We start from the raw sequence: 26,930 nt of genomic DNA, 5'->3' as shown, positions 1-26,930 counted from the left end.
GGCGAAACGAGGGAAATGCATTATTTCTTCTCATGTTTGCCTTTTCCATGTGTGCTGCCTTGTGCAGCACACATGAAAGTTACAAAACGGCATTTTATGATTTATTAGGTGCAGGAAGGTACACCTTTCTACACATAACCAATCCTCCCCTGCACACAGACACCCTTGCACTGTGGTGCTAGTGTGCCTGTGTTGGCACTAAGTTGTTAAACTTAGCACCATCGCAGTGGGAAACGCAAGGCTGCATCCCATTCTTGTAAATATGGTGCAGCCTTGCATTTTAGAAGTGGCGGAGCGTGTCGTTAAGCCAAGGAGGCTAACAACATGCACAGCCACTTCCTAGTACATAAATCTGGCCATTAGTTTAGTCAAGAATTTGGGCTCTCCAGAAAGCTGAGATCAGCCTTACCCAGGATCAGCAAATCATGTAAATCATGTAAAAGTGGGAAGACTTCTCATACATAATTTTAGTAAAAGTGATATATAACCGAAAATCATGTGTAAAATAACCCTGGGCGTAGTTCGCGAAGTAGCGCTATGCGTAGCTACGCGAAGTGCACTTTGCACTACGCGAGCAACGCGTAGCACCACACAAACTGTGTAGTGCGCCGTTCGCGATGATTGCACAGTGCCAAATGCTTGTCCGCACTGTGCAATCATTGAAAAAGGCATCTTGCACAGTGTGAGATGTCTTTTACTGCCACTCGAGTAGATTTTTACTCGAGCGGCAGCTTTCTCAACGTGGAATGGTAGTTTCTCATTGCGAGTGGTCGCGAGCATACGCACCCCTCGCAATGAGAAACCTGACCTCCCCGCGTTGAGAAGCTCACCAGGAGGTTTATTTTCCACACTCACGATTGGCAACTTGACATTGCTGATCGCGAACGAGGAAAAAGTCTCGCCGGGATGTCATTTTGCTTGCTCGCAGTCACCAACTTGACGTTGAGGACCGCAAGCAAACAAAAATGACCGCTGCACTACGCTACGAGTGTTTGCACTGTGCTACTTGCAATTCACGTAGTGCAAAGTAGCGCAAACTTTGCAAACTATGCAGGCGTAGCGTCGTGCTTTGCCCAGGCTTACTTTAAAATACATAATTCGCACAAAGTGAAATATTTTTCATGACCTTTATGTTTTTTTCATATATAGTATCACTCAAAAGAAGTCTGTTGAGCTATGTTAATGGACTCCACTGAGAGGTGTTTGCATATGCGGTTTAAGTGTTTTCACTTACGAGGATCCCCTCTTCCTCTCGTCTCTTGAGATCGAGGAGTTGAAAATGATTTACCCATCATAATTATTTGCATTTGACATTTTTCAGAACAAATACGATTCAAAATACACAAGCATTAGAAATGCAAATAGTGAGCCTTTAGGGTTTTTTTATTTGTGGATATTTAACCTCTTGAAAATAGCATGGAATAGGAACCCTATCCAGGACAGCCCTTCCAACACCGTTTGTTGCTGTAACCCCGACCGTCTTTTAACATAAGGCCGGAAGCAGCTACCCTTGCCAATTTGTTGTGCCTTAATTACCAGGTAATGACCCCGGGTAGGCTCCTAGAAAGACTTTCAACTAACACGAGTGGTGTATGCTCCAGCGTAAAAAATCTTTCATTCATTCTTTTCTGTACATAGCGGAATTACGTTTTACATGGCGCGTCTGTTTTTGACACGATACATCTAACTTGAAGTTCTATAATTGATACTTCATTGAGTCTACCGCGACGCCGCTCCCTAAAATATCGAGAAAGGTATGTGCTAAGCTAGACGAGTTTGGAAATTTGCGCCTAGATAGTGTTCTTTTTTACACTACTATACAAAGCTGCTTTTATCTTTTCTATCAGCACAACAGCAAAGATACGTTTGCGCTTACAGCCCTGCTTTTCCATGCACGTTTTTAATGGGAAGCTGCGAGGAGATGCTTCCTTGATCTGGCCCTTTTTCAGGTAATAAAACGTGCGAGGTAATAAAACGTGTGAGGTACTGATCTAGATTGCCATCCTAATTCTACCACTATTGGGTCCAAATTAAACATGCTTGTTCTATATATTTTGTCTTAGAGCAACAGAATTATGGTCAACATGGCCTGCTCCTTCCCAGTAGGATACAACTAATACGCCGTCATCCAAAGACCGGCCGATTCAGGTACTTTGATCCTTAGATGTATTATGTTTGAACAAGGGGTCGTTAGTAACTGGAACCGAGCACCCTATCATTGACTTTTTAACATCATGAGGTTTGGGAATAGAATACTGGAAATAGCAATAACTATCTATGTTGTTGTTTTGTTTTTTTGTAGGCTGCAGTTAATTTGAAGCCTAGCTGATACTAAATAGTTGAGGTGTATCATTTTTTAAAGTATTATCTTTTTTCCTGTCTTTGAACACAAGAAACACTGCCTTCAAATGTGAATGTAAGATAACCTGAACTCCTGAAATTAGAGATAGTAGGGCCAAGGTGTCCAAACTCACTAATAATTAGACACTGAGCGAATACAATAAATTTAATTCAGTATATAGACAATTTCAATAAGTATTCTATACACCATGATTTTTGGTGTATTCTTAATACGTTTTACATCGTTCCCTATAATATACAAATTAGATTCCAAAGGGGTTTCCTAGCACCAGTACCTGTGTTTGTTAAACTTATCAATCTTCTTTCTGAAATCCTCACTGTTGTTTATCCTTGATTCATTTCTGATTATGAATATAATGTATTATGGTTGTAAATATTGTATATATGTATGTATATATGTATTTATTAGAGTAGGGTATTTTCTAGACGGTAACAATAATTTATATCAATAACCATCTGGCACTAATAATGGAACATTACTATGTCAACTAGTTATCAAAATATGTGTTTATTGTACATATGGAAGAGCGTTTTCAAATCATTGTTTTTTTAATTGTAGAAATCACCTGAAATTGTCCTGAAGAAGACACACTGTATGTGTCGAAACGCGTCGACAGTCTTCAATTTTTCCAATTAATTCTGGGAATTATCATAAATATTTATTGTTTCTCAGGATCATTTGTGTACTATTGGAATTTGGAAATTTGTGTTTATTTGATCTTTTTTAAAAATATTTGCATTTTATGAAACACTGATCATGTCTGTATCATGAATATTTTTATAATTAAATTTTATATGTTATCATATTTTTTTGTTCATGTTGCTCTTTTTTGTGTTCTCTAAACTCGTTTCTGCCAGATTGGTTTTGTTTGTTTTGCCTGGGTATTTTACCTTGCTTTCAACTGCTTTGCCCTGACCCAGGAAATCTATCCAACTCAGGGGGTCCCTGTTTTAACTCCAAAATTACCCACGGCGAATCCGTGTGGGACATGTTTGCTGATATATAAGTACCGTCTAAGAAATAATATAGGTTTTTTATACATAAATTTGTTGTCACATCATATCCTTCCAAAGTTATCTTTGTTAAAGAATTTCTTTCTTTTTATCCTGTTTTTACAGGTATTGGTGGTATAAGAGAAACCCTTTAATATGGCTAATCTTCAAACGTTTGGGTTTTCAGACGAAGACTTTGAAACATTGGTTGGAACCAGTACTTCGTTTGGTAATAGTTCTGCATCCAACTCTCACTGTAATAGCGACATTAATAAATTACAGTTGTTAGAAAAGAAGCTTGCCCGAATAGAAGCGCATGGTGAGTTCATGCTGAACTATTTGAAGGCAGGCATAATCCCATTGGGTCTTAGGGTCCGTAATATCCCAGGCCTATTTGTAGACATCAAAGCCTTTCTCATTAAGTGGAGCATGATAGCTAGTCGCTGCTCAAGGGACCTGATGATTTTGATAAAATCCACATCTAAAGAAATAGCGTCTGATATAAAGAAGGAAATAGAAGGCCTCGAAGAGAAAATCAAGAGAGCATCCACTATAGAAGAGGCAGATAAACAGTTAGAAATAGTGAAAAAAGATGTTGCCTCTTTCATAGACTATTTAAAGAAAAGGAAAAATGATAAATGTATTAAGGATAAGAGATTCTATACATTAGAACGGACTTACCCGTATATTGGGGATAATTTTTATAAGTCTGACCATCAACAGGGAGAATCAAACTATAATTATCCACAGAAAATCAATACTTTTTCTGATTCTTCTGATCCTGACTCAGATGGGGACAGCAATATGGGCTATCAGGATGAAGGACCTTACAATCCCCAGAACACTAGGAGAAATACTCGCCAGCCTTTTTTAGGCCAGCGCGGATCACGAAGGGGACGCCAAAGAGTCAGGTTCCAAAATCTATCGAGGGGTCATTATCAAAATCATCAATATCCCCAGGAACCTCATCAATACCTGGAGACTCGCAGCAAACAATACTGGCGACAAGGGATGTGATACCCATTTTTAATCTATCTTCGCATATCTTAAGAGAAAACGATATGTCCCTACTAACAAAAGGGCTATCGTTTGTCCCCCACTCCAAAGTGAACTTGTTTGAATTATATCAAGACATTCATTCTTTCTTCCGAAAGATTAGATTAAAGAAATTTTTCTGTGATAATGAACAACTGGAAACTGATGATAGAATACAGAATATAGTGTCCCTCCCATCAACTTTTACTCCAACTTTAGAACAGATAGGCCCAGAAACTGCTATTTTTGAAAAGGTAGTAATGAAACGCTTGGAACAAGCAGTTCGTTTTGTTCCAAAACCTAGATATAACATTACAAAAGACGAATGCATGTCTATAAATGAACTTAAGAATAATAAATCAGTTGTTGTTAAAAGCAGCGATAAAGGTGGTGGCATTGTTCTTTTGGATTCTTCAATGTATGAGACCAAAATGACTAATATGCTCAATGATTCCACCTTTTATAAGAAAATTAGATTGAACCCGACAGAAAGGATTGTGAAAACAATACAGAAAATAACTACAAAAGCTTACACAACAGGTATTATAAATGACAAAGAATACGCGTTCCTTAATAACTCTGAAAATAAGGTGCCCTGTATTTATGGATTACCCAAGATCCATAAGAGTGAGCAAGATCCCCCCTTCAGACCTATCGTATCTACGATAGGAACTCCCCTTGAAGCGATTTCTAAGTACCTTGATAAGATTCTCCGTCCTTATATCCCCTGTATACCATCTTATATCAAAGATACAGGGGATATCATTCAGAAAGTGGAAAACCTTCCTTTTAATAGGAACACGGATGTCTTGGTCACTCTCGACATCGAAAGTTTGTATAGTAATATTCCACAAAATGAAGCTATTGATGCCACAATGTGGTTTATTGATGAACATCATATACCGTGCTCGAAACCTTTCATCAAGGAATGCCTTCTACTTACTTACTTACTTAATTTTTTTGAATTTGGGGAGAATCTATATTTACAGGTGAAGGGTGTAAGTATGGGGGCATCTATGGCACCGTCAATAGCGAATATTTATATGTCCTTATTCGAATCCAAATTTATTCACAATGAAGTCGCCCCCTTCTTCGAGTCTGTTTCCCATTGGTACCGATACATTGACGACATCTTTTTTGTATGGACCGATGGGGAACAGACTCTGCAGGAATTTCTATCATGGCTGAATCTTGCTGACGACAATTTGCGTTTCACTGCTCATATAAATGTATCACAGGTGGAATTTTTGGATATATATATTAGACAGAATGATGTTTTTTTAGAAACCGATTTGTACACAAAACCAACGGCAAGGAATACTTTACTGCATTTTAAAAGTTACCATCCTAGATGCCAAAAAGACAGTATCCCCTTCTCACAATTCCTCAGGGTGAGACGTAATTGTACCAACATAAAAGACTATGACATCCAATCTGTAACTATAAAACAAAAGTTTCTAGAGCGAGGCTACCCGCATCGGCTGATCAGGGAAGCCTATAAAAGGGCACGGTTTTATGACCGTGACTCCTTATTTAACACACAGAAACAACATCAAGAACAGAAACTGGTATGTATAACCAGGCACTCCACTTTGGATGCAACTGTCAGGCAGGGGATTAGCTCAAATTGGCATCTTCTTAATGTGAATCAGACGGGCAGCAAACTTGCTAAACCTATGTTTGCTCACCGACGAAATAAAAATCTTAAAGATTTGATAGTACGATCATGTTTCAGTAAGCTAATGACCAATCCCCCATTCTTACAGAAATCCATTGATGCCACCAATGGAATCAAGGGCACCTCCCGTTGTGGTTCGTGCCAATCTTGTGATCAAATCATCACGGGCGATACAGTAACATTAAATGACAGTACTGTACATATGAAGGATTTCTATACGTGTAATACACAGAATGTAGTATACCTTATTGTATGCCCCTGCAATTTGGGCTACGTAGGAGAAACCTCACGTGCAATCAAAACTCGCATGACGGAACACAGATCTGCGATTAAGACAATGAGAAATACAGCACCTCTAGTAAGCCATTTTACAGAATTCAAGCATTCACCAGCAGATGTGAAATGGTGTATACTAGAAAAATTCGTATACCAAATGGAAAAGGAGGAGACAAAATAAGAAAAAAGAGGGAAGTATACTGGATCTTTTCTCTTGGCACCTTTGATAGGGGGCTCAATAATGAACTCCCCTGGGAGAATGCGATCATCTAATTGCCCACTGTCTCCAAGAAAACTGGAATTTATGTCTTTCTCTTTAGAAACTAAAGAAAATTAGCAGTTAAAAGTCTTTTCCTCGACTAACTCTGTGTTCGATGGTCCTACATAGAGAGCCACCGCTGTTGATTCCTTGATATATAAATGTAATACTTTCTAAAACTCATGGGGTGACATAAAATAGAAATAATTAGGTAGTAAAATTAATTGCCCACTGTCTCCAAGAAAACTGGAATTTATGTCTTTCTCTTTAGAAACTATAGAAAATTAGCATGTAAAAGCCTTTTCCTCGACTAATTCTGTGTTCGATAGTCCTACATAGAGAGCCACCGCTGTTGATTCCTTGCTATATGAATGTAATACTTTCTAAAACTCATGGGGTGACATGAAATAGAAATAATTAGGGAGTGATAAACACGTCTTGTATGAACAGGCACACGTGCAGATTCCTCTTCTCACTTGCCAACAGAATCACGTGCTAAGTACACTGGTCTCCTTTCCCTTTAAGAGAAGGAGGGGCTCTATTAAACAACCTGTCACAATACGGCGTATATAAACCTATCAAATTCGCTTTCCCAAAATCTTTGAAACTGACGAGATACCGGGAACCACTTGTGACGGCGGTCTCCATAGAAAAAGTAAGATATTCGTCTTGCCGCTTTGACTTGGTAGTTTGTGTAATATACTATGCAGTTTTCAACATTCTTATAGAGTCCATTTCTTAATCTTTCAACAGCTTCTCCTAGGAGGCACGCATGCTGTTATGACGGCAACCCCGACCGTCTTTTAACATAAGGCCGGAAGCAGCTACCCTTGCCAATTTGTTGTGCCTTAATTACCAGGTAATGACCCCGGGTAGACTCCTAGAAAGACTTTCAACTAACACGAGTGGTGTATGCTCCAGCGTAAAACATCTTTCATTCATTCTTTTCTGTACATAGCGGAATTACGTTTTACATGGCGCGTCTGTTTTTGACACGATACATCTAACTTGAAGTTCTATAATTGATACTTCATTGAGTCTACCGCGACGCCGCTCCCTAAAATATCGAGAAAGGTATGTGCTAAGCTAGACGAGTTTGGAAATTTGCGCCTAGATAGTGTTCTTTTTTACACTACTATACAAAGCTGCTTTTATCTTTTCTATCAGCACAACAGCAAAGATACGTTTGCGCTTACAGCCCTGCTTTTCCGTGCACGTTTTTAATGGGAAGCTGCGAGGAGATGCTTCCTTGATCTGGCCCTTTTTCAGGTAATAAAACGTGCGAGGTAATAAAACGTGCGAGGTACTGATCTAGATTGCCATCCTAATTCTACCACTATTGGGTCCAAATTAAACATGCTTGTTCTATATATTTTGTCTTAGAGCAACAGAATTATGGTCAACATGGCCTGCTCCTTCCCAGTAGGATACAACTAATACGCCGTCATCCAAAGACCGGCCGATTCAGGTACTTTGATCCTTAGATGTATTATGTTTGAACAAGGGGTCGTTAGTAACTGGAACCGAGCACCCTATCATTGACTTTTTAACATCATGAGGTTTGGGAATAGAATACTGGAAATAGCAATAACTATCTATGTTGTTGTTTTGTTTTTTTGTAGGCTGCAGTTAATTTGAAGCCTAGCTGATACTAAATAGTTGAGGTGTATCATTTTTTAAAGTATTATCTTTTTTCCTGTCTTTGAACACAAGAAACACTGCTTTCAAATGTGAATGTAAGATAACCTGAACTCCTGAAATTAGAGATAGTAGGGCCAAGGTGTCCAAACTCACTAATAATTAGACACTGAGCGAATACAATAAATTTAATTCAGTATATAGACAATTTCAATAAGTATTCTATACACCATGATTTTTGGTGTATTCTTAATACGTTTTACATCGTTCCCTATAATATACAAATTAGATTCCAAAGGGGTTTCCTAGCACCAGTACCTGTGTTTGTTAAACTTATCAATCTTCTTTCTGAAATCCTCACTGTTGTTTATCCTTGATTCATTTCTGATTATGAATATAATGTATTATGGTTGTAAATATTGTATATATGTATGTATATATGTATTTATTAGAGTAGGGTATTTTCTAGACGGTAACAATAATTTATATCAATAACCATCTGGCACTAATAATGGAACATTACTATGTCAACTAGTTATCAAAATATGTGTTTATTGTACATATGGAAGAGCGTTTTCAAATCATTGTTTTTTTAATTGTAGAAATCACCTGAAATTGTCCTGAAGAAGACACACTGTATGTGTCGAAACGCGTCGACAGTCTTCAATTTTTCCAATTAATTCTGGGAATTATCATAAATATTTATTGTTTCTCAGGATCATTTGTGTACTATTGGAATTTGGAAATTTGTGTTTATTTGATCTTTTTTAAAAATATTTGCATTTTATGAAACACTGATCATGTCTGTATCATGAATATTTTTATAATTAAATTTTATATGTTATCATATTTTTTTGTTCATGTTGCTCTTTTTTGTGTTCTCTAAACTCGTTTCTGCCAGATTGGTTTTGTTTGTTTTGCCTGGGTATTTTACCTTGCTTTCAGTTGAAAATGATTTACCCATCATAATTATTTGCATTTGACATTTTTCAGAACAAATACGATTCAAAGTACACAAGCATTAGAAATGCAAATAGTGAGCCTTTAGGGTTTTTTTATTTGTGGATATTTAACCTCTTGAAAATAGCATGGAATAGGAACCCTTATCCAGGACAGCCCTTCCAACACCGTTTGTTGCTGTTTTTTTCTGTACTGGACCTCCAAGTACACCATGGTAATCACCGTCAGGAAAGGTCCACAAACGTCCCCCACAATGCCATGCACTTGAGACAGGCGATGCATATTAGGGGATAATAGTCAAATTTGCTGCTAAGGAAATTCTGAATGCTAATCTGTCTGCTGAAACGGAAAGGCAAGCTCAAGGTCAGTTTTTGCCCAAAGAGGCTCCATCCAAAACAGAAGTAAACACTTCATAGTACAAAATGAAATGAGCTGGGTGACAGAATATATAAGGATGGAGGGCCTCAGTAGCTGGTGTGACAGAAGTAGTGTGCCCGTCACCCCAGACATCCTGCTCAAAATTACCCATTCAGTGATTCACCTAGGATTTTTGTTTAACGAGTTGGCCTAAATTAGCAAATAGATTAAAGACAGACACAATAAGACAACTACATAGAAAAGCTAAAGATGTTATGCCATATTGAAACATTGTTAGACAGTAAGGTCACAAATATCAATTTCAATATTTCATGCCATAGAGTGCTAAATGAATTGGGTCAATACAATAGAAACATTACGCTGGATGCGCTTGCCCTTGTCTCTATTGGGTCGCATATCATGAAGATGGCGGTGCTCCCAAGATTTTAATTCTTGTTCTTAAATAGTCCGATGGTGCTCCCTGCGCACATTTTCAAGGTCATTCATTCTTTATTAGTGAAGCTAGCCTGGGACGGGAAATGTTTGCGTGTCAAATGGGACACTCTCACACTACACTATTCCACGGGGGACCTCGGGGCTCCGGATTTAGAATAATACTATCGTGTGTTGTAAAGTTCACATGCTTACCACTAGGTCCACTGGTAGGCTAGCCTCCTGTATTTGTAGATTTAGAGAGTTGCGGCGGCGCCCTCTACTCTCCCGTTGCTGTTGTTTCAAGCTCCGTCTAAACGGGCTGGTATTTTGGATTCCGTTAATCCTCCAACCAGTGGTCGAAGTGGGAAAAAAAAAGTAGGGGAACTGTGGGTGGAGAATCAGGGGGCGGGAATAACCGAAGATTGAATCAGTGGGCGGCATCAGGGGTGTGGCTAGAAATAGCAAAACATACACATTTTTAGTACGTTTAGCATTTCACTGACCAGTTACAGCTTATAACGTTATGTAATTAAAACACTGTTCTTATCCGTTCACTGCCCCTATCTGTTCACTGCTACTGCTGGTTACCGCTCCTGCCCATGCCTAATCACCGTTCCTGCTCTTTCACTTCTCCTGCCCCATCACTTCTCCTGCCCCATCACCTCTCCTTTCCTGTCACCTCTCCTGTCCCATCACTGCTCCTGACACGTCAACTCTCCTGCCCCGTCACTTCTCCTGCCTGTCACTTCTCTCTCGCCCTGTTAATTCTCCTGCCCGTTACTTCTCCTGCCCGGTCACCTCTCCTGGCCTAGTACCTCTCCTTTCCTGTTGCCTCTTCTGTCTGGTCACTGCTCCTGCCCAGTTCACTCCATGTACAACATTGACAAATTACACAAGGTGTCATGTTCCCCCCAGTACTCTGGGGAAAGCCCTCTGTAATCACCAACTCCGATCTCACTGGCACTTGATATGCTAAAGGCAGTGGTTCCCAAACCTTTTTGACCTACGGCTCCCTTGACCTATTGGCATTGGCCATGACTCCCCATTATTTTACTTTTTTTGTGGGCGAAGGGATGTAAGCCCAGATTTAGGGCTACTTCCATTTTTCACCTTGAAAATAATTGGGATGAAGCAGATGAAGGTATTATAATCATGGATGTAACAAATTCAAAATATGACAGCTGTTTAATGAAACACTTGAATTTGCTAAGTAAGCCATAAACAATAACCTGAGGTCTTCATATGGATTTTTTTTAACTATCTTTTGTTTTAAAAAATTGCCTCTAGAGGAGCTCATTCCAGGGAGCCAAGTGGAACAGGTGATGGATGGGGGACGACTTAAATATTTCTCATTTACACCTTTAGCAAGATTGGTTTAATGTGCCAATGCATGCCAGCAGCAGTAGGGTGAATGTAGAGTAGTATAGTTAGCAAATTATTTGTCATCCAGTTCAATGCAAGCACTCGAGTGAACATGAACAAATCTACCCAAAAAGCCAATGGACGAACACTCCACTGGGCAGAGCCAAGACACAACATGACACCTTTGTGCAATGCCTCAATGGCACTAAAGATCCCAAAATAGCATTATGTTAGTAATGATGAAATGTTATGTTGTAGGAAAAAGATCACACTCCATAATTTGGACACAGGTCACTAGTCATCTAAATCAGTCAGATGTGGTACAGTACTCGGTGGTCTGTGTGAAGTGCACAAAAGCAAAAGTGGCAAAACTCGGCACTCTCAAAAGAGAGGGTAAGAGACTGAGCAAAAGAGCATTTGCCTCTCAAAAATCTATTCACTTTACGGGATGTTTAATTCCATTGGCTCCGAACAAAGCAATTTTTAAAAGCTACAAAAACCACAGCAAAGTTCACATAGTGCCAAGAAGTAACTCAGTTCTGTGAGACTGCTGTACAGACTGCCCACTCAGAGTTACTAGCATCCACCTCAAGAGCTGTAGCTTTAGGCTCGCTGGCCCAATGCTGTTAAATTTCACACCAGCTGAAATTTATTTTGGCAAACAGCCTTCTGTCCAGTCCACTACACAGCTCCAGACCCTGCTGTTCATATACAATCCTTGGGACAATTAGGAACTTAGCAGGGAAGTGTCTGTTCTTTTGTGCAGTTTATCATACCCAAATCCCCCTCAACATGCGCAGCTACCAAATTAAACATTGATACCATCTCTGGTGGTACCTGCATAACACCCCAAATTAGTGATACATGCTGAGACGTTTGCTGGAATCTCCCATCCACCGCCAACCCCACCCCAGCCCTCCAAACGCCCACCTTGGCCCACGAGGCCTGCATGCAACATTTAGTAGCTCGATTGGCTCCTGTAAGACACAGCCCTCTACTGACTTCAGACAGAAACACCTTTACTCAGCCATCAACAAAAATCAGGAATTTTAGTGCAGCTGGAGTTAAAATGACTAACAAACAGCATCAATAATCTATGCGTGTGAGTGATGCAACCTACTTTCTATTGGTGTCTATTCAAGGCAATTGGTTTCATATTGCGTGGTAAAAAACATAACGTATATTTTGCAGTGAAATACTCCTTACGAATGTTGTGCAGCTTCTGCCTCAGAGTTCAAACAGCCTTTCACACTGATGCATTCGTTGGCATCTCAGCACGCCCGGGCTGATGAGAACTGAAATTTGAGCTAAAAGTTTACTCGAGACTTTGACTTAGAGGACTTACATAATTAATAATTATAGCATCTGTTCGCGGCGCCCCTGTTTAGTTTTAAAGGCGCACCAGGGTGCCGCACGGCGCACAGATTGGGAACCCCTGTGCTAAAGGCAAAGGGTGGGCGCATTGTCATTCGAAAGGGGCTAATCGGCCTCAATCGGAATGACAATGGGCCTGCCCACAGTCTGAGAGCTCAGGGAGGGGCTGCTGCAGCCTCTGGAGTTCAACAGAGAAGTGCGGGCAGCCCCTGGAATCAAATGGGAAAAAAAAGTTATCGTTTTTAAGTAGGACTATTCTTGCCGTCCCGGGATGCTTTGTGGAAAGTAAGAAGTAGGGGAATGGACTGAAATAATTTGTAGAAGTAGGGGCACGCCGTGCCCTTCCGTTCCCGCCCACTTCTACCACTGCCTCCAACCCATGCTTGGCAGAATCTGTTAAAGAGACAGGCGGACCGGGCACTGTCCCATACTCCGCCATGACTCCGGTGGAGTAGTGCCACTGATTGCTGGTATGCAGAGAAAGTGAATTGGTCCCTGCCCTGGCTACAATTAACATTACCAAAATTGGGGATCTGTTCTCTGAAGGCAAGTTTCGCGGGTGGGCTGAGGTTGAGGTTGAAGGGAACGCCTGTACACCGCTAGAGCAGTTTCATTTTCACAGAGTGAGGCATGCTATTTGTGAGATACTCAGGGAGGATATGTTGGAACCGCCTGAGTTAGCATCCTTTTCTTTTCTGCTGCATGCCGAGTCCCCATGTCAGATAGTTTCCGGCATATATAAAATATCACAGGATTACCGTAGGAATCATTTCACTAAAGCTAGGTTGGAATTGCAGAATGAACTTGGGGTGGCTGTCGATGACATGTTTGTAAGTTCAAGCAGCATGTCTCCTTGAACAGGAGACACCATTCTTATATATTTTAAATTCCTCCATAGTCTATTATACGCCAGAGAGGTTTCATCGATATGGTTTACGAGATTCCACAGAATGTGAGCGCTGTAGTGCCGGCCCAGCTGGGTTCTTGTATATCGCCTGTTCGTGCCCAGCGATCGCGAAATACTGGGAGCTACTTTGATAAACATTGAGTGAAATCACTGGCCTTTCGCTGCCATTGGACCCGCTCTTGACATTGTTGGGTTACAGAAGGCAATTGCAGAAAGGTACACGGCGATTAATAGACATGGGTTTATTGCTTGCAAAGCGCAATATTGCACTGCAACGGTGTTGGGGGCCAGCGCCTTCTGTTGTAGACTGGTCTAAAGATATGGGGCCTCATTTATGAAAAGTGACGCATCGCTGCGAGAAAACAGCGATGCGTCACTTTTCATTGCACACTCCTTGCGACCCCAATGATGCATCATATTTACAATATGACGCATCATTGCGCAAGGACTTACAGATACGTCAGTATTTCTGACGTATCTGTAAGCGCAAAAGGGACGCATTGCTGGAGTGCGTCACAAAAGTGACGCAACTCCAGCAATGCATCCTTTCAGATGGGGCAAGCCCCATGTGAAAGGGCCTGCGTCAGTCTTACGCCTGCTGTGAGGTAGGCGCAAGATTTTGACGCAACGGCGTCCTAGAAGTGACGCAGTGAAATCTCATAGATTTCACTGCGTCACTTCTACGACCTTTCTTGCGTCAATACGCCCCCATTGCATACATTACACCTGGCGCAGGTATACTTTTGCGCAGGGGTTTACAAAGTGATGCATCTACCTAGATGCATCACTTTGTAAATATGGCGCAACAAGGTGCATTTTTTACGCCACTGGTGCGTCACAAAAAGTGACGCACCAGCAGCATAAAAGTGACCCACAGCCTCATAAATGAGGCCCATGGTATATTGCAATAAGCAGTCAGAACTATATAGTGATCTGCTACCACCCCAGAATCGTCCTAAAAGCTTAAGGGGCTGTATCAGCACTATTTAGTTGGTAAGGAGACAGGTGAAACTGAGCGTGATGGCCCTGCCTGATGGTGTTGATTTGGTTGGGGGTCTTACTCCGCTTTTCGAGCTGCAGACGATGCTGTAAACCACTGCATGTTTTGAAATTCTGTATGTACCAGGCTCTACTAGTAGTGGGTCAAACACTGATGTCTGTATGTTCACGCATGTATTATGTCCCTGGATGCGATGATGTATCTTCTTATAACGGACTGGGTTAATGCTTTGTTAATTTCAGGACTGTATACACTGTTCAATACTGATGCACCACTGTAATTACCCTTTTTATTGTTCTTAATAAAAATGTAATAAGAAAAAAAAAAGAAAATATTTTCAGGCTCTCATGTGCCCAAACCAAACCACTTCCTTAAACCTTTCCAAAAATGCTTTATTTTATACTACTGGTTTAATTAGATGTTTTCTGTGCAAGCAAAAAGAAAAACCTTAGAGCGGAAGACCTTCCCTTACGAAAAATGGGATTTATCTTCATTTCCTTGATAGCATACCCATTACCAGTAATTGTGTTCTTTACAAACTCTTCATCAAGGTTTAAATCAGGAAATAGTTTTGTACCAACATTGTAACCGGTACTCCCACTGACTCCAATCATTACTAGATGACCACCTGTTTTTAGCAGTGTTGTGATATTTCTAAGGGCCTGAGTGTAGCTGTTCAAATCTGTGCAAGCAGCTTCTAAGCACAATGAAGTGACCAGGCAGTCTGCTGGTGGCAAGACGACCGGATTCAGCGGATCGTTCTTCGTGACGTCACATTTTACAACTTGTTTGACTGTTGCTCTTATCTTCTTTTCTTTCTCAGCACATTTAGTCCTAAAAATGAATTTACAAAATTTAGTGTACATTAGGAACATGTTGATGCTCAACAGCATTTCTTGAATATGCAAGCATTTCCTATAAATATTCAATTTGCAATTGTTATGTTTAATTACTACTAAAGAATCTGTTTGTGACCTCCTGTCTACCTCGCAATAGCTACTAAAGCAATTGCATCTTAAATAACTATGCCTGTTAAATTATTTCTGGCTTACTGGAGAGAGTTGTTTCAGTGACCTTATGGCTCTGTGGAGTAAGGTCCATTGGGTTAGGGTTTTTGCTCATGGAACCAGCTGAGATTTTGATACTAAAAATACTGCAGTTCTTGCTGAGTCAGTGATTTATTTGTTCTGAATGGCTAAAAGAGAATTAACTGCCATCACCATGAAGATACTGTTCTTCTGTAGGCATTGCTCCTTCTTGTACATAATTACACATGTGCTGACTGTCTCAGCAACAGTGCATGTGTAAAAAATACATATATTTGGATGAATGAACTATATCATGAATTGAATTGTTTTCAGAGTCTATGACTAGCTGGACGGGAGTGCTATATATAGCACTCCCGTAGCTAGTAGGTAGTTATAGTGAGGACCAAAGTTTCCATAGGAAAATCATATTTGTTTTGCCGGAACCTTTAATGCCACTCGATGAATCTTCATGAAATTTTCAAAAAACATCTCTTTTTTTTCTGCTTTGTTAAACGTTTTGGGGTGATCCGTCAAGCAGGGGCTGAGAAAAAAGAGGGGGTCCCAGCGTGCCCTTTCCCCCTGTTCTGTCTATTGGGATTTTTCATTTTGGAATACGTCTACAGCCCAAACTACTAAACAGAATTACACCAAATTTGGCAGAAAAATAGATGTTGGCCAAGAAAGCAAAATGTTTGTGGTTTGGTGTCAATCCCTTTAGTTGTTTTTGGGATATTTAAGTTTAAAAAATATAGATATCTGGAGAGGCGATTCTTGCAGTGGACTCGTGGATCCTTCTAAAATTTGTGTTGGCCACCCACTTGGGACTCAGCTTAACGCCAAGTCCCACAAAAATAAATTGTAAACAAAAAGAGAAGAGGCAGGGTAGCAATACCTAGGCCCCCAGATATGGTGGGGGGAGTCCCACAGGGACCCCGCCAGGGTTTAAAAGCATTTCTGTTAAATGTTGCTGCAAATTTTCAGGGGGATCCATAAATCAATGGCAACATGTAAAAATAAAAGATGCACAGGCTCCCGCACATCTTTTATTTGAAACCCCCCAGTGGGCCAAATCCTGGGATATGTTCAAAATAAAGCAAAAGGGGCACATGGGGCCTCCTCCTTGGGGTTAATTATTCACCACCACCTCCCAGGGTTTTTTGTTATGATTTATGCGGGGGGGGCGCATGGCACCCCGAACCCAAGGAACATCACCTCCCCAGGGCTTGTTTATTTCATTATTGGAGGGGGCCTCTTGGGCTCCCTCCCAGACTCAGGGACCGCCACATCCCTAAGGCTTTAACTTTTATCAATGGGAGGCTGCGCGGACCCACCAGCCCTGGAGACGCCACCTCACTGAGCCTTTTTTTTAAAATAATGAGGGGGAGGTGCATGGACCACATGGCAGCCTAGAAATGGCCACTACCCCTGGACTTCACATATAGTTAATATGGGGGAGGCCGCATGGCCCCTGAAGACCACCACCTCCCCGGGTCTTTTCACAAATTAATAGCATGGATGTGTGCCCCTCCTGCAGCACTGGGACCACCAACTCCCCAGGTAAAATTCAAAGAAAGGAGGGGGCCCCTCTCCTGGAGCCCTAGATGACCCTGGAGACCACCAGCCCCCATGGCTGGCTCCAGCAATGTCCTACCCTCGGGACATAGCAGTTTGTTATGGCTTGGTGGGAATGGTGCCATAGCAAACACTGTCCTGCTTTGAGCAAGTAAGAGCACATAACATACTTTGCTTACTTGAAGCACAGCAGAATTTCTTTTGGACAAATGGAGCTTTATGTTCAGCAGCTCCCTCTGTCCAAAATCAATGCCGGCTCCTGCAGAAGGCGGGAGCCAGCAGGGACTGCGGGTTCCTTCAGGATACCCTTGTGGTCCCCAACATGAAAAAAGTGGGTGGGAGCAGGGTACCTAGTACTGTGGCAATGCCCAGGGGATGGGGTCCCTAGGGCCATATTCGGCCCAGGAGGGGGGCAACATGGCCCCTTCCCATGTTATAAAACCTAACAAAATAAAGGACAGGGGCATGGGCTCCCTGGGGCCAAAATTGGCTCAGGGAGGGGTCCATGAGGCCCCCCTCCCTATTCTTAAAATATCTCAACCCAGGGGATGGGTCCCTGGTGCTGAAATCGGCCCTGGGACCCCGTCCCTTATAAAATATCTATTTTTTAAAAAGCCCATTAACTCTACGGAGGTCCCGCCCCCTTTCTCCACCACACTGCAAATGTGTCTACTGGCTCAATACTAGTTGGGGGATGAAGTTCCCTAGGCTCTTGAGTGTCCTTGCGGTCCATCTACCCCTTCTGTTACCTTCGTTAAGACTCACAAGCTGGATTACTGAGAGGTTGTCAGAGGCCACACTCCCTATCTCCACCATTTGCATATTGGTGGAGAAAGGGGGAGTAGCTTCCCACCTCCTTTCAGCAATCCCACTGTGTGGCACTCATTGGAGGTAGCAGGAGGTCTTGTTCCATAAAAACTGTAGATTCTGGTTGTCATTGAAAGATTGGGGGTAATCTGTGCAGTGGGGAATGAGAATTTGGCGTGCAAATTAAGGGTAATTATAACTTACATCAATTTGTCAGGGAGGTAGATGTTGGTTCAAGGGAGTGCCTTTTGCCTATTTGGTGTAAATCTGTTCAGTTATTTTTGAGAAATTGAGCTGGAATTTATAGTGATATCTCTGGCTGCTGATATTTCGCGGTGGTTTCGCGATTAATAGTGAATGCACATGCCTGATTGCTCCTGAACAGAAAGTTGCACCCGCCATATTACTGATTGGAAAAGGATCCCAGGGCTGAAAATTTCAGAAAAAGCTAACATAAGGGGTCAGAGTAAATGTACTCTGACCCCATGTTTGAGAAATGGGGGTGTTAGTGACACAAGTTATGTGTCCAAAATTGTTTTTTTTCATCACACATGATATTTGCGACTATGCTGTGACAGCCAGTGTGGCCCCTCCATGTACTGTTGCAGGGACATCTTGACTATAGCTGCAACACCACGAATATTGTAGAATAAAATATATATATATGTATATGTATATGTATATATATATATATATATTCACTGAAAAAACCATAGGTTATAGACCATATATAGTTAGGAATTAGCATTTACAAAACCTTGAAAATTCACTGAAAAAACCATAGGTTATACACCATATATAGTTAGGAATTAGCATTTAAAAAACCTTATTTTACTCACACAAAACCATTGAAATTCCATATATAGTTAGTTGCACTAACTATATATCGCGCACCCGCAATCCACTGCTGATCATGTCACATATTACATCATTCATGACATGGTCAGTGACATCACTGATGACATCACTGATGACATCTCATTTGACATCAATGACCACATCACTGATGATATCATTCATGTGACAATACAATGCATCTCCTCACGTTTTAATATAACCTCTGTTTCACCCAGTGTTAAATACAGAGTATAATTTTTGAAACCATTGACACACCAATACTAGTTACTACATACGTACTCACTGATTCCTACGTCTACACACACATTCACTCATTCACCCATACAATCATTCATTCATACAATCACTCATCTTTACAACACTATCATATGCACTCATACACCTATACAGACACTTACACTCTGCCACTCATCCATGGAGTTACTCACACACCTAGTCAGTCCTGTAAAGAATCAATCACACTTCCATTTTCTTGTCTATACAGTTAAACATAGAGCACCTTACATTTTCAAACATATACTAACACATACTTACTTTCTTATACAATCATTGATACAAGTACACATTGATCTGCACAGAGTCACACACCTCCCAGCCAGCCACACACACACTCAGTCTCCTATACAAATACTTGGACAATCAATCAATAACCCATATAGTTAATCATATAGCTACTGATCAACACATGCAGCAGTTTACAGAACAACAGACATAATGATGCACAAATTAAGACAGTTTAGTCACTAACCCATGCACTCAGTGAGACACATTTAATCACTCACTCATACATTCAGTCATGCACCTACTAAATCCTTCGTCCAGACACTTATACATCTACTCATTCTTCAATATGTAAAACATATTTAAACTTTACAGAAACACACAGTCACTGGATGATGTCATCAGTGATCTCATCAGTGATGTCATTTGAGATGTCATCAGTGATGTCATCAGTGATGTCACTGACCATGTCATGAATGATGTAATATGTGACATGATCAGCAGTGGATTGCGGGTGCGCGATATATAGTTAGTGCAACTAACTATATATGGAATTTCAATGGTTTTGTGTGAGTAAAATAAGGTTTTTTAAATGCTAATTCCTAACTATATATGGTGTATAACCTATGGTTTTTTCAGTGAATTTTCAAGGTTTTGTAAATGCTAATTCCTAACTATATATGGTCTATAACCTATGGTTTTTTCAGTGAATTTCAATGGTTTTTTAATAGCAAATATCATAAGCTGTCGAATGTCAAGTACGTGGTAAGTAAAAACATTTTCGTGTTTATGCACACTGATCTGCTTTGAATGCTGCCCCCCACCCCTCATTTCTATTAGGAGTACTCTCTCTTTGCAGATAGTGAAGGGTAGTTAACGCAGCCCTTTGCCCCCTTTGTAATCCGTCGTGCCTGCTTCTCTCTCCATTTGATTGATTGTTCTCTTTGGTTCATTCTCTATTTACAAACAAGCACAGAGTCGCAATACTCTGTTTAGTCTTTGCAGATAGCGAAAAATCGTGTAAAAAAACAAAAGGAATCGAGCAAAATCAGTAGGCCACTAATGGGATCTCTTTTTGACCTCGCTAAAATAGAAACATTAGGAACAACCTGTTGAAAATAGCAATGCGTATGTACATAAGCGGCGTTCATTTGTGTTCACAGTACCCCTTGTTGATTGTTTCAATCGAGCATTGAATTGTTCGAAGTTAATTCTCTTAAGGATCTTCTCTACCTGCAAACGAGGAAGAATAGGAATATTCTCTCTCCCTTTGCAGATAGTGAAGGGTAGGTAACGCAAGCCTTTAACACGTCGTACCTATTTCATTCCTCATTGATTGATTGATTGTCCGAACATTGACTGTTTGGGAATTAGTTCTTTTTGGAGGTATTCCCTGTTTGCAAATAAACGTAGGAAAATCTTTGCAAGTAATGAAAGGGTACGTAATGCGGACCTTTCTCCCCCGTTGTAATCTGTCATGCCTATCTACTCCCCACTGATTGATGCACCTTTTTCACCCGGACCATTTACTAGAGATACGTCATCTGGCCCGACCAGAGAGCACCCCTAGTGAAAAGGACATATGCAATAATAACGAAGTGATCACTGTATCCTGTTAACAGAAACTTTACCATGAAACAACCTGGAAAGAAAAAAATAGGAAAACGAAAATCAGTAGGCCACTGATGAACATGAACTTTTATTAAACAACGAACAAAGAGACGATAACATAACGTAATGATAAAACCTATTAATGTCCTAGAAACAAGAAAACGTTAAAATATGCCAGTGGTGAGAGACCAGAAAAACAGTAAGAGAAACCAAATCACCCCTCGCTGTCCCACCGCCTGCCACGCCAAAAAAATCGATAGACTAGGGAAAATGCAAGTCAGTAGAACATCCGCCCCCACTCTGGAAACTTCCAAGGTGGGGCAGGGTTCCGGCTACGCCCAGCCGGGAGCAGCCCATATAAGGCAGGTCCTGCTGCCACGCCTCGGCCAGGAGATCCTAACGTAGGGTGTAGCCGGAGGAGAGGCCGAGGCCAGCGGGACCCGGCCAGGGGATTGCCTTTACAACGCTGAACAGTTGCAGGGGGGGGGAATGTCTCCTCGACCCTCCCCTCTCTCTCCCAGTCCGGCCGCGGTGGCCCTTGAGAGTTGCAGGTAGTCCCGCCACATGCTCTTCCGGTCCGGCCACCAACGGTCGGGGGGCCGAGGCCGACGGGATCCGGCTGCAGCCGATAAACCAAGAAACCCGTTCATGGGGCCAGAGCCAGGGGCGTCCGGCCGACATCCACCGGAAGCCCGGCCCGAAGACGGACGGGACACTTCTTTCTTTTATAATGGCTGCGACAACACTGGGGGGGGATGTCTTGCACATGCCTCCGACCCCCCCCCCCTCGTCCTCATCGCCTGGTCCGGCCATAACAAATCTCAAGCGAGACGCCGTGGGGTGCACTGGGAGGGAGAGACGGTGCGAACAGGCCTCTCCCGCCTCCCCAGGTGGAGGCTTCCCAGCTGCACCCTCAGCGCTCCAGGCGCCCGGAAAAGGGTTCTTCCACTGTGGCCATGCTGCAACGTCTCGCCCGGCAGGGTGGAGCCCGTCCGCTCATGTGACCCCGCGATCGCCGGTAGCTGCCGAACTCTCAAAATGGCGGTCGACCTTGCAAGAGCGGGCCCAGCATAAAGAAATGGCACGGTCACTGGTTGACTCCACCACCGTAGTCCTCCACGACCTTGAAGATTCTAGAGGAGCCGCGGGAGTCTCCGACCCCCGATGGGGAATGACTGCCATGATCGCCCGTGGAGTGACGAAACTGTATCCGCGGGACGTCGGCGCTCCCATGCTGGCGCCAGCCTCACTTTGAATTACTAGAATCCTGCACACCTCACTTCCGGTGAAAGCACAGTGTGACCCGGTAGGAAAAATTATTGCACCCCCTCCCCTTTTTGACTGATAGTTCAAACCACCGATCCTTTCCTTTGCCCTTTTAACGGAACTTTGGACTGCCTCCCCCTCTTTTACATTTTCTAGAGAAAACAAAACATTAACCACTACATTAGCATAGCAGTTGACACCAGAACTGTTTTCAAATTGAAAACCAACAACATCTTCAACAGAATCCTTTTTGTTTCTGCTGTGACCCTGCTACAGCACAGGCATTGTCCCCAGCAGTAATTCTGCAATGCCGGTAAGAATAGCTGTGGTGCCTACTGGACTCACTCACCCCCGCGGCGCCCCACGCCGTTTTTTGCTGGGCGGCAACTTACTAGACATCACTTTCGTGCCATCTAGATTTCAGCGCGTTCTGCTGCCTTGGAACTATTCGCACAACAGACCGCTACTGACAAGAATATTTCATTATTGGTGCTGTCAATTTCAATAAATCTATTGGATAATTCAAAAGAAATTGCCACGGTCTCTTCGTTGTTTAAATGTTTTTACTGTTTTTGTTTTCTTGTATATATTTATATGTTATTAAAGTTTTATATTCCTACTACTTTGTTGGAGTGCTATATATTTTTAATGTGACACATAATTGTAAAAACTTTGATGTACAAAGAGTCATTCCTGGAATCTTCCGCTTCAGGCTCGGTCCCCTCCCCAATCACAATACAGGATGGTTTTCAGATAGTAGGAACACGTGTGGTGTGACGGATCTCATCGGGTGTGGGCCTTGATCTACTATAACTCCTTTGAAGAGGGGTGATTCTTTACAGCTGGGGCCATAAACTACATCTGCAGGGCTAGCTGATAGCCTGGACAATCGGACACAGAGAAAGAGGAGTGTCAGAGGGTGCGGTAGTGAATAGGGCGAAAGGGAGGTGTCGGGCGGGCACAGAGTGTGATTCTCAGGGAAGAGCAGCGCAGATGGGGGGAGGTTTATTGCCCATGCATAAGACAGAGAGCGGTGGTGACCAGTGCCTAGGGAAGATGCTTGCGTGGGTGAGGAGCCATGCTACGAATCGACAGCGTGCAGAGAGTGGGTCTGGTCAAGACATCTAAAATGGCTGCCGTGCACGACAAAAGGGTGGCATTTCAAAAAAGGCAAGATGGCGCAGACAATGTTTTTCAACACTTCCTCATTTCCTTCGAATCGAACGTTAACAGACGTTGGGGCATATTACCAAAGTTAAGCGATATTTATCGCTAACGATGCTTACCAACCAATTTTTTACCACTAAGCATCGTCAGAAATTATCGAAGATAAACCTTGCTATTATCAAGGTTTATCGCAAATGCGATAATAAACGGCCGCAATGCATGAATATCGCTAAAAACTCAGCGATATTCATGCATTACCGAGCTAATGCTCTTAGCCATGTTATCCACCTCCCATTGGATAACATGGCTAAGAACTGCTCAGGGCAGGTGTTACTTTTTGGAGATATTCGCGCTTAGCGCGAATATCTCCAAAAGTTGGTAATAGGAGATAGATATCTTGCATGTTGTAATGCAAGTTATTGTGGTATATGGAACTCATACCATAATCTCTCAGGAAAGCAGAAACTGATCCTTTTGGGACCGCCTAAAAAGGCCTAGGGGGTGAGGAGTACTCTACTTTGCCCCCTTTTCACGTTCCGAACTATTTTATTTTACTCTCTTCTGTAATTACACAAAATAGCAGCGATAAGATGCATCGGAGACACACAGTGAGAGAAAGGAGGCCGGAGATGAAGAAGAGATGTCAAATACACATTGGAGATAATATAGTGGCAGAAGGGAAGTAAATATGAGTAAACTTACCATGTAACATAAAAATGTTGCACTCTATACTATAAGTCTCATTTTATACTACAATCACTTCGCTACAACCTCATAAATTAAAAATAAAAATGAATAATGTCTCAAACAATTTTTGATTTCTAAATATAAATTTATTCTTCAGAATTTTCTAAATTTGAAAGAACTAGTAACATGTCCTCATCAGCAATGTCCTCATTAAAAGTCTCCAATGATGATTCTTGTAACTCTATGGTCTCCAAACACTCGATAAATTCGCCATCAAGAGATTGATCAAAAAAATCATTCAAGTCATCTCCTCCTTGTGACAATATTTCATTATTGGTGCTGTCAATTTCAATCAATGTAGTGGAATCATTCAAGTCATCTCCTCGTGACAATATTTCATTATTGGTGCTCTCAATTTCAATCAATGTAGTGGAATCATTCAAGTCATCTCCTCCTTGTGACAATATTTCATTATTGGTGCTGTCCATTTCAATCAATCTAATGGAATCATACAAGTCATCTCCTCCTTGTGACAATATTTCATTATTGGTGCTCTCAATTTCAATCAATGTAGTGGAATCATTCAAGTCATCTCCTTGTGACAATATTTCATTCTTGGTGCTGTCCATTTCAATCAATCTAATGGAATCATACAAGTCATGTCCTCCTTGTGACAATATTTCATTATTGGTGCTCTCAATTTCAATCAATGTAGTGGACAATTCAAAAGAAATTGCCACGGTCTCTTCATTGTGAGCCATTTTATTTTGAAATTGCTTGCTGTAAATTGCAGAAAAAAATAATCACTTTCATTTATCGTTTTTAGTAATACATAATATAAAACTAACTTTATCAAGTATTTAGTATAACAGAAGGACTGCAAATAAATAACAGAAAACATTTTTCAAATTATCTTCAAGTGTACAACATAGTTCCCCTTACAAATTAACAACTCACCTTTTTAAAAGTAGCAGAAGTGTTAGTACTGTGTAAATCAAACACCAGAAATTCACCACCAAAAATTCCTCACAAATGTACCTCAGACAGTAGTATCACAAAATGGCTGTGGTTTCCTCTCATTTGACATATATACATAACCAATTAACTTTCATCACACACAAATACAAAACCAAAGTAACATTTTAATTGGTTCTAAATTTCAACACTTTCAAATGTGTTTTCCCCATGCAATTTTCCATAGGACATTTACATACGTCTACAGCCTGAATGGCTGAACGGAATTACACCAAACTTGACAAAATGGTACATCAAACCTAAGAGGTCAGGAAGGATCTACTATGCCCCCTTATGGTCATTTCCCCCTTCGCTTTGGCCTCCTCTTGTCTCTCAATCCTACCGAGAGACAAGATGGCGGCCGCTACGGACTGTTTGGAATGTTGACAGACGCCGGAGAACCAATCAGCTTCGCAAAGCTCCGTAACGCGAAAAGTACGCGAAGCGGAGCGCTGTTACAGATATATATCTTTTTTTGAACGTTTATTTCTCAAAATCCACTGGAGCACATATATTGAGACCTAGCAAAGGCACATCGGGCTACCAGTCCCTAATATTTTGCCAAGTTTCGTGCAAATCCATTCAGCCGTTCGATTATTATTATTATTATTTTTTTTTGCCCCGCGGGGCCCTTTTAAAACCTCCACATCAAACCTAGGGGGTCAGCGAGGATCTACTATTCCCCCTTATGGTCATTTGCCCCTTCGCTTTGGCCTCCTCTTGTCTCTCGATCCTACCGAGAGACAAGATGGCGGCCGCTACGGACTGTTTGGAATGTTGACAGACGCCGGAGAACCAATCAGCTTCGCTTCACAAAGCTCCGTTGCGCGAAAAGTACGCGTCCTGGAGCGCTGCCCGGTCCGCTGTTACAGATATATATCTTTTTTTAAACGTTAATTTCTCAAAATCCACTGCAGCACATATATTGAGACCTACAAAAGGCACATCGGGCTACCAGTCCCTACAATTTTGCCAAGTTTCGTGCAAATCCATTCAGCCGTTCGGGCTAAAAGTGAGGCCAACCGCCCTATGGAAATTAACATGGGAAAAATGCGTTTTGGGACCCCCCTTTTTTCTCGGCCCCCCCTTGACGAACCCCCCCAAAATTTTCTGGGGCTGCTCAGAAACAAAATGTGCCATTTTCCTGAAAATTTCAGCCAATTCCGTCCTCAAACACCAAAGTTATTAGACATAGAATTTTCAAAAAACCCATAGAGAAAAAATCCTAACTATATATACCTACTGGCGACCGCCAGTAGGTAATATATATATATATATATATATATATATATATATATATATATATATATATATATATATATATATATATATATATATATATATATAGCCTGCTTGCTCCAAACCAACAGCACGTTCCTCAGTTTCAAACGCGACCAGGAAGAAGGAACGGAAGACCCAGGATGCAAGTGAGATTTTTTTATTTGTCGCAACTCGCCAGCATAATGTTTCGGCCTCCACAGGGGCCTTGATCACATGACGCTATGGAGGGGGTAGGCAGTTTTTAAAGTGCAAGTGTGGGAAAACCAGTGCATTTCATTGGCTGACCCGTCAGAACGGCAGGAGTATGTAACAATAGACATGGAAAACATACTTGTTCAAACGCATAGTGGGATAATCCCCAAGAGTGCATAGCATTCACTTTATCACATACATTGGTTTAATCCAATAAAAGCAATATTATTCACCCTATACATGATTGATGTAAAATACTCAATAAAAAGGCTTAATATTATTATTTACAAGATAAATCATTTTAAAAGTAT

At 41.5% G+C, this 26,930-nt stretch overlaps 1 protein-coding gene across 1 annotated transcript in view; it reads right to left on the bottom strand.

The window, feature by feature from the left end:
- Nucleotides 1-14,669: 14,669 nt before the first annotated feature.
- Nucleotides 14,670-26,930, bottom strand: part of LOC144825058 (nicotinamide N-methyltransferase-like) — a 249,833-nt gene continuing 237,572 nt past the window's right edge. The window contains exon 3 of the mRNA XM_078683969.1: nucleotides 14,670-15,469. Coding sequence (XP_078540095.1) covers nucleotides 15,046-15,469 — 424 coding nt within the window. The 3' untranslated portion in view covers nucleotides 14,670-15,045. The remainder of the gene's footprint in view (nucleotides 15,470-26,930) is intronic.

The sequence above is a fragment of the Lissotriton helveticus genome, chromosome 3_1, assembly GCF_964261635.1.
Source record: "Lissotriton helveticus chromosome 3_1, aLisHel1.1, whole genome shotgun sequence".
NCBI lineage: Eukaryota > Metazoa > Chordata > Amphibia > Caudata > Salamandridae > Lissotriton > Lissotriton helveticus.
The sequence above is the reverse complement of the archived record's forward strand: the minus strand, read 5'-3'. Positions and strand labels throughout refer to the sequence as shown.